Source organism: Amblyomma maculatum, chromosome 1, assembly GCF_055883805.1.
Source record: "Amblyomma maculatum isolate TAMU_Amacu chromosome 1, ASM5588380v1, whole genome shotgun sequence".
Lineage (NCBI taxonomy): Eukaryota > Metazoa > Arthropoda > Arachnida > Ixodida > Ixodidae > Amblyomma > Amblyomma maculatum.
In genome coordinates, this window is record NC_139344.1 from 415,317,063 (window position 1) to 415,325,622 (window position 8,560).

An 8,560-nucleotide genomic window follows, 5' to 3' on the forward strand; every position below is an offset into this window, starting at 1 on the left:
CACTGGACGTCCCGCTCGACAGTATATTTTAAACGCTGCCGGACTAAGGCTCAGGAAGCACGGGCACTGTACCAGCGACTATATCGAAATAATGCATTTATGCGTGCTTTTTGTGCCTTTGGATGCTTCAGTGAAGCATTCATACCAAAGTCTCGAATATATTTAGGCAGCTGGATGCTCGGTTACAGTGAACATCTACCCTGGGACACTTGGGCTCACTGAACCACGCCATTCCTGAAGCAAGTGATTGAACCAATCTATTAGTGATGGTGAAGTGGGCTGGAGTTCTCCCTTATTGTCTTATGAAATAATAAAAAAAAACATTCATTCGGGGCGGGGAAGGGCAAAATATCTCTTAATATAGGTTTTTTTTTTGCCCAGGCTCTGCGTAGCTCATGGATGGCTACGCCACCTGGCAGAAACTACATATTATACTGTGCTGAGAGGAAATACCACAAAGCACAACTTCCATTGATATGCTTTTTATGAGAAGACATATCAAGCGTGCCTGCCCGTAACAACAAATATTTGAGCGTTTGGTGCACGGTTCGCTAGAAAGAAGCGCAATCTTGCTTTACTCATTTTAATTACTTTGGTCATTATATTTTGTTCAGAAATGTCCATAGCGCGCGTTTGCCTTTTGTGACGGGCTACTAACAGCAAGATCGCGACATCAAATTGTTTCCCTGCCAACGGTTTCTCAATGGAGTCGGAATGCAAAGAATGCTCCTTCGCTATTCATCGTGAGCATAACAGAATGCTGGCAAATCGTACGTATATATGCAGCTGAAGATAGTGGACAGCACAAACTAGTATGGTATTTCCTTTATCGTTACTCGTTCTGCTGTTGTTCTCCAGATATACGATGTCCTCACACGCCTCAGAATCTAGGTGGTCTGAATTAGTTCGCAGCCCAATAATGACTGCCGACTACCCTTCCCTGAATTTGAATCTTTAAGCCGCGCATACCTCACTATTAATGTAGCGTGACACTCGCGCTACTAGGAAAAAGGCGCGCTGCAAGGGGAGGCTTAACTAGAAATGGTTGAAAGTGTTCTACAGAAACCAGATAAGCTATAGTAAATATATTAGCAAAACCTGAAAAGGTCATTCAGAAAATAACACCCAACAAATTAGTAGATTCTTCAGGTTGCGATTATTGAACGGAACCTGTCTGCGCTTTCAATATCTGTGCGCAGTCTATAGGACAAGATGCACAGGAACTTAATTCATGTCAGATATGCACGCCCATGCTTTTTATGAAGACAAATTGGAAAGACCAGTTATATAATCTGGATTTATTATTCGGGTTTATGCGAATATCGAAAGCATGGACTATGTTTGCTGACATGTATAGGTGTTCAAAGTCCATAAGTTTACCAAACCTTGCAGCCCCTTGGATTAAATTTATGTAACGTTGGCTTTCATTATTTACTTCATTATTACAATAATATTTTAATCTCGTGTATGTGGACTATCATGGGTATGAAAGACAAAGTTGATGTTTTCATCAAGGTGATACTGGCTTGTACATATGGTTATCCGCCTACTGCTCTTTGCTATCAATATCTTCTAAGCGTAAAGAGGCACGTTTGTTTATTTCTGAAAATTCATTCAGCATCTGTCTACTTGAAGCACAGGAAAATGGGATGGTCTTCTCTTTCGTCTAAAAGTGGTCGCTTTACTTTCATTTTGCCCAGAAATCAAAAGCCATCAAGAGTGGCCGAGCCGCGATATTCAATGGTCTCCTTCGAATAGCCAGGATTCTGTCTTGCAACTGGCCACTCTTCCCCCTCGTCGTCCACTTCAACTGCCACAGCGGCACCAGAGGTCACATGGTTCATATTCAGCTGGTTGGCAGGTGTATTCTTGTATGCATCAATTCTGGGACGTGTTAATCCCAAGCGGTCTAAAAGGTCCTGTATACCTGCAAGAGTTTCGTTTACTGCGTCACTCTGTGTCGACGTCCTAATGAATGTTCCATTGATTTCATGGCGGTGACTTTGCCGCTGCCGTTCAACCGGCGTCGCACTTCCACGCATTAGGCGTCCGAAAGCGGCCATGTCAATAAAGCTGCCAAAGTCGATCATATCATCCGATGATTCTTCGTCAAAAACACCATTATCCCAGCTAGTCTCGTCGCTATGATTCAGCGAAACAAACGACGGCACCACCACATCAAAGGAGGAATGGGGAACATCCGAGATGAGTGGATTTTCGACTGTCGTCGCTGCAATGTTTGTAACCTGGGATGAAGCTTCCCCGACGCCGTCGTATTCCGCATCCAATGCACGAATATCGTCCTGCGGCGAATCGGTTAAAGACAACCCGTCGTCATTGTGATGTACGTCGAAGATGCTCCGACCCCATTCCGGTTCATTCGGTACCTCGAAGAACTGAGTTCCATTTGTAATGTTGAAGCGATCAATTTGGTCTGGATCATTCAGGCCCCGAGCTGTTCCAAATCCTAAGCTGCCTGCGGAAGAACAAATTGTATAGTTCAGTTTCTTTAAAAGCACCTCAATATCAACTTGGTCTGCAAAACGGAGATAAGTGCCTTGAAGAAGGGATGAAGCCGCAAAGGTATTAATCTTCTGTAAGCGCGGTAGTGTAGATGTTTTTGACTGCGAAACAGTTCACGTTGCCACTCTTACTGCATTTCTGTTGCCTTCTGAGGTGAGGGCCCTATCGGGATGACATGCTTCTCCCTTTTGCCTTCCTCTAGGGCATTTGCTACATTCTTAAACCAATAATTATGCTTACATTTGCAGTAACAATAAATCACTGCCCTAAGCAAAGGCAGGCGGGCTGTACAGTTGATTAAGTTCGAGCATTGTATAAAAAGCCACGAATTTCAAAATGCGCATACTAAGATTTTCACCGTACAATGTCACCTAACGTCACCGAAGCCATAAAAATCCAATCTGATGTAAATGATTATTCACTCCATTATGCTTGCAAGATGCGCCAATTAACTTGAAATTATCAAACAGTTTTCGCACTTCGAGTGTATAAAATAGACAATAAGCGATGTGCTAAAACATGAAAAGGTATTCGCTTTTTATCCTAGTCTTTAGTTAGCCATTTATTTAACTGCTGGGCGAGTCTGGGGAGCAGAGGAAACATCTAATAACAGCTGCGATCAGTGTAGTAACAGCATGCCTGTGCTATGCGCGACACAACTCGAGTTCGCTGCCTAAACGCCGTTAACAGGATCGCAGCTGCAAGCAGTAATATGGATAGCTAGAAATAAACAGAGTTGTGTACTCTACAGAAGTAGGAGTGCCCAACACTCCAAGGAGCAGGGCACCAGCAGGGGTAGCAGTACTCACACAGGATGTCCGCTACGCTGTCTGGAAAGAGGAGGTACGCGGCAGCGAGAGCAAAAGCGGTGAGCAGTAACAAGCACCAAAGCACCAGGCAACAACAGCAGAGGCTCCGTCCACTAGCCTCGCCTTTAGACGGAGACTCCTGTTCTTCTTCCTCTTGCGGACTTCTGGGCGCGAAAAAAAAGACAGACAGCTGTACACCATCGTGCGTCACCGAACAATGAATCATCGATCGTACGTGATCGAATATCATGGTATATAATATAGTTTTGCAAGAATAACATGAGGCTATATTTTATAAGATTTCAGCTTCTATTCGGCATCCATTTGGCCCTTCGGCATTATTTGAGCCCCGAAGCCACGGCTTTCAAGAGTCAGAGGTAAGCGACAGCATCACTGGCGCTCTACCGACCGCTCCTCATTTTGGCTGAATGACGCGGTCGTTGGCTGGCTGGTGTGTGCGGAGGAGGGCGATCGTTATAATGATGTTAGGTCTCGCCATTTGATGACATTTCTAACAAGTCGAAGGCTTTATACTTTCTTCTTCCTCCGGCATGGTGCCATCCGACAAAATAAAATTATAAATGTAAGTTTATGCAGCATGCACCATAGACAAACAATACAACCATAAAAATGCAGTATAGTGTTTTTGGAAGTATATGTGCAATAATTGTGACGTATTATAAGAGCTATTTCATTTCATATATTAATAGAACGAATTTGGGCTTCCAAGTTTTATTCAAGTTTTGTTTCTGCAGATTGTCTTGAGCTTACGGGCAAATGCGATGCCTTTAGAAAACAGACCTATGCGCTTTTTTTTTTTTCAGGGCGGCTCCAGAATAATTTAGAGTACCGATGAACAGAACGATAGAAACGGTATAAACTTTGACGCGGACAAATTTTGAACCGAACGTTGTTCTGCGCAAAGATGCAAAAATAAGTTTCCCACAGAAAACAACGGGATGAGTCATCGTCATCATCAGCCGGATTGTACTTACTGCAGGGCGAAGATTCCTCCCATATTTCTTTTTTATAACCCTCTCCTGTACTAGCTTCATCCGTTTGACCTTCTGCGATCTTTTTGCCTTCATCCGCCCAACTAAGTGTCTTCCGCGCCCTGTTACGCTTACCTTCCCTTAAAATACAATTGGTTACTCTTAGAGACCATCGGTAATCCTTTGAACCCCATGCCTTGCCCATGCCTATTTCTTCTTAAATTGGACTAAAATGTCAGTAACCTGTGCTATTTCTCTGACGCACTCTGCACGCTTCCTATCTCTTAACGTTACGCTTTCCATTTTCCGTTCCGTGGTCCTCTGCGTTGTCCTCAACTTAAATAGAACCCTTTTCGTTAACCTCCATGTTTCAGCCCCATAGGTCAGTACCGATAGGATGCGACTGCTATACACATTCTTCTTAAGTGATACCGGTAAGCTGCTAGCCAATATGCTTAAGTACTTTCCAAATGCGCTTCATCCCAATCTCCTTTTGCTAGTGATTTCCCTTTCGTGGTCCGGGTCTGCGGTCACTACCTGTCCTAAGTCGACATATTCGCCTACCACCTCCAACGCTTCGCTACCTATTATAAACGTCTGTTTCTTTCCCAAGCTTTTCAGCATTACCTCGGTCTTCTGCATATTAATGTTTAGGCGTACCTTCCTGCTTCTCCTGTCTAGATCATGTATCATTAGTTGCAGTTGGTTCCCTAATTTGCTTAACAAGGGACTGTTCTCAGAGAATGGCTTCAAATACGGGGTGATAACTTGAAAATAGTTACTGAGAAACAGTAATAATTGAGACAATACATTGATGTTTATGTTATGCGAGCACATTTGTTTCTCGAAACGCGGTCACAAAACTCGCCCAAAAATTATTGGTGCGTGACTTCTACTGTCTATTCAACAAAAAGTTGTCACAATTTCTAGAACAGTCTTGAACACAGTTTTCCGTATATTAAAAACCAAACAGTATATTCGCAGACGTAATATGGCCAGGGTGCTCGATTTTCGCTACCAATCCTCGAGCACGTGCCTCATTCGTTTTCATTTGACCTTTTCTGAGTACAAGACAAATTTCGGAAACGAAATTTTGGCATGTAATTGAAACTTGCGCAGGGTAGTATTAATTTGTTGTTAAAAGCTTTTTGCGTCTTTCCACATTTTTTAAAACATGTTCACAAACACACCCCATCGGTTTTAACTGCAACTGATTAATTACTGGTGAGCGTAGGAGAACCTTGAGAGGCATTGCTTCTCTAATTATCTCAAGGTTTCCAAACCAAGTTATTTCCAAACGAATATTACAGTATTCCGCTGGCAATTAAATTTAAATCCCAAAGCACCGATTTTCTTTGTGTGTTAACTACACGCTGATAGCACAGGGAAGATTTAGTAAATAAAGTTTGCGGGGCCTGTAAGCTTAGACGAATGCCAATAAAAATTCTGATTGCAGTATCTTATAGCATCCTCCAGTTGCCTGAACTTAAATGTATGTACCACAAACGTGGTGCCATCAACACTAGATGGAATAATCTACCAAGTAGCTATTAATCTACTTGTTTCTCATGTTGTTGGTCTTGTTTTTCAAGCGATTAGCAAGGCAAAATCCGAGTACGACGCAAAACAAACACCTTTTTTCTGCTTTTCCCTGCTTTTTCTAAGCACTTTAAATGTATTTAATGTTTTTTTCCTGTTTCAATACCAAGGACCCGGATTAGCCTCTTTTACACAGGCGGTCACTTACTCATCATCTTCCTGTTCTGGAGATAAGGCATCATCTAGCATCTTGACAACGTCGGCACCTTTGGGGCTGATGGCCGCCACAGGCTGGCCCCTCTGGTTAGCGCTGACATCGCCAGCCTCCTCGTTTTCTTTATTTTCTTTGTTTTCAGCTTTTTCCTTTTTGTATTTTTGCCTGCTCTCCTTCGTGTCATCCGTGGAAGGCGATGACCCACGAGTTGGTAGCGGTGTCACTGGAGACCGCGGCAGCGATGACAGCCCCAGGTCAGGGGAACCCCTGTGCAACTGCGAGTAAACAACGTTTACACAACCTCCGTGATATGCGCCTTTTCTTTGCATAATGAAGTTCATGACCGGTTACGTGTTATCAGGAATTTGAATTTCTCTACGTGTTGTGACCATCCTCATCAACACACTCTTGCATGCTCTTTTCCTGACTATCTTCGCCATGCGAGGGAAATATTTTCTTAAATCTGTCACAGCCGTTTTGCAGAATTATTCGATGAAATTAAGCTTATAATTATGCGTCCACATGCAGCGCTACGTTGCATGATAATTACATTCTTGCACTGATTTGTATTGTTTCCAGAGAAATGTCCTCCCTCTATTACTTCCTGGAGAGGGTAACCGACGTTCTTTGTAGTTGTGTAAAGTTGGTTGTTCCACACGGCTGAACAGGTCCATAAACAGAGCCTTGATAAAAACGACTAGTCCATCAGGACACATATGACGTGTCCAGCAAGAATACCTAGCAGGTTTTTGGTTAAGCTATTATCACATATGTGTTACAACACGTGTTACTATGAGCGGAATAAAATTTGCTGTTTAGAGGCCTGTCACGGTGCTTGCGTTTTTGAATGAAGTGTTGAGTTCTGCTTTTGGTCGCCAATAAAACACTGCAGTGCAATACATATAAGTCACTTGCGAAGGTACGAATAGTGCTCTTCTGTGTCAATGTCCAATGACCAAGCAAACAGATTAGATTCAACGTGAAGGTTTTATCTTACTAGCAGTCAAGCTGCTCTTATACGTATGTCAAGAAGTTTATATACTGAATACTTTGGCGCTAATTGCTCCCCTTGAAGCCGTTTAAAATGAACTGAGAATAGTCTCTAATAGACTCACGAGCGGCCTAGCTGACGACTCCCGGTGGTCGTCTGCGAACAAGCGCTCCAGGTTCTTGTCCATCCTCCGGCGAATGTAGTCCACCATGGTTAGCATCATCATGGAGGCCACCTCCTGCGCGGCGCTGGGCCGAGGCTCTGGAGGCGGAGGGGGTGGTGGTGGAAGCGGCGGAGGTGGAGGGGCGGCTGGGGCGTTGATCACGATTGGCACCGGCGGCCCACCCCCTCCACTTGGCATGGGCATCGGCACTGAAATCGGGATGGGTGTTGATACGAGCGTTGCCTGCAATATAATCATGAGCAAGTTGAGAGCATATCAACGCAAAAGAGAGGCCCCAATACTGTAGCCGTTAACCTCGTTTTCGATTGGTGTCATGAACAGAAAGAAAAAAAATGATATATACCAAAATAAAAACGTCTGAGTTCAGCGGAACGAGAAATCTCGGAAGAGGCAGTAGATTAAAGCATCACGTTCGTTATCAAGAGACTAAGCAGCCATTTAGACATACAGGAAAGTGACCGTTATTTAGTAAAGGCAAGAAGTGTATTTAAATTTTAGATGATCCTGATTTAAGAACAGGACTTCATAAGATTAGATTTTAGTTATTTCTAAACTTACTAAATCATTTATACACGATGCGGAATTCCTGTTCACTTCATATAGCTTATAGCTTATACTGAGCAACTTTGTAGGGCCATCCCGCATTACTCGGCGGCCGGGGGTGCTGGTAGAGAAAGCGGACGCTATGAAATGTTTTTAGCTGCAAACGAATAAGCTTACAATTGGTAAAATAAATATTCCCATGGGTGTATCTAGGTCTACTTGAGAGCAGTAATGGGAAAGCATTTTTCTTACTGCAGCTGATTCTGTTGCTGCATGTTCGTTTCGTTATCTTTCCTTTTTCTAACATCATTTTGCGCTCCAACTCAATGTTAATTAAATGCTCGACGCTATTTTTTTCTGCCCTCGCGACTGCAGCGTGACACTGCTGTGCTGGGGTGCTCTGTGTCGACATGGATTGATGGTTCCACGCATCTGGTTAATGTGAGACTCAAAGTCTTTGTTGTATTTTGAATTTTGCACGCGTTGGTTTCGAAACTATTTGTTTGACCACCATAAACTATGCTTAGAAAGAGCATTATTAAGTTTGTTCATTTTTTTGCAGCCGCTTTGCGGTTTCCCTCAACGCCCTTCTTTGTCGTTGCCCTACAGAAAAATCCAAGGTTCTCTCAGTAAGTTAACCTAGACTAGTGATTTGTACGCTGCAAGTAGTTAACCTAGACTAGTGATTTACACGCTCGTCTAAAGAAAGGAAGGATCGTGGCTTGTTCCAGGTGGTGACATGATATTTTTTGGTATTAGACACCT

At 43.3% G+C, this 8,560-nt stretch overlaps 1 protein-coding gene across 1 annotated transcript; it reads right to left on the bottom strand.

Annotated features, from left to right (window-relative positions):
- Nucleotides 1-1,298: 1,298 nt before the first annotated feature.
- LOC146208981 (uncharacterized) lies at nucleotides 1,299-7,518 on the bottom strand. The gene is made up of 4 exons (XM_084587345.1): nucleotides 7,193-7,518; nucleotides 6,072-6,352; nucleotides 3,333-3,496; nucleotides 1,299-2,476 (listed from the first exon to the last, which is right to left on the bottom strand). Exons 1-4 carry the CDS (start codon nucleotides 7,487-7,489, stop codon nucleotides 1,704-1,706), a joined length of 1,515 nt encoding a protein of 504 aa, XP_084443471.1. The 5' UTR covers nucleotides 7,490-7,518; the 3' UTR covers nucleotides 1,299-1,703.
- Between the last annotated feature and the right edge of the window lie 1,042 nt (nucleotides 7,519-8,560).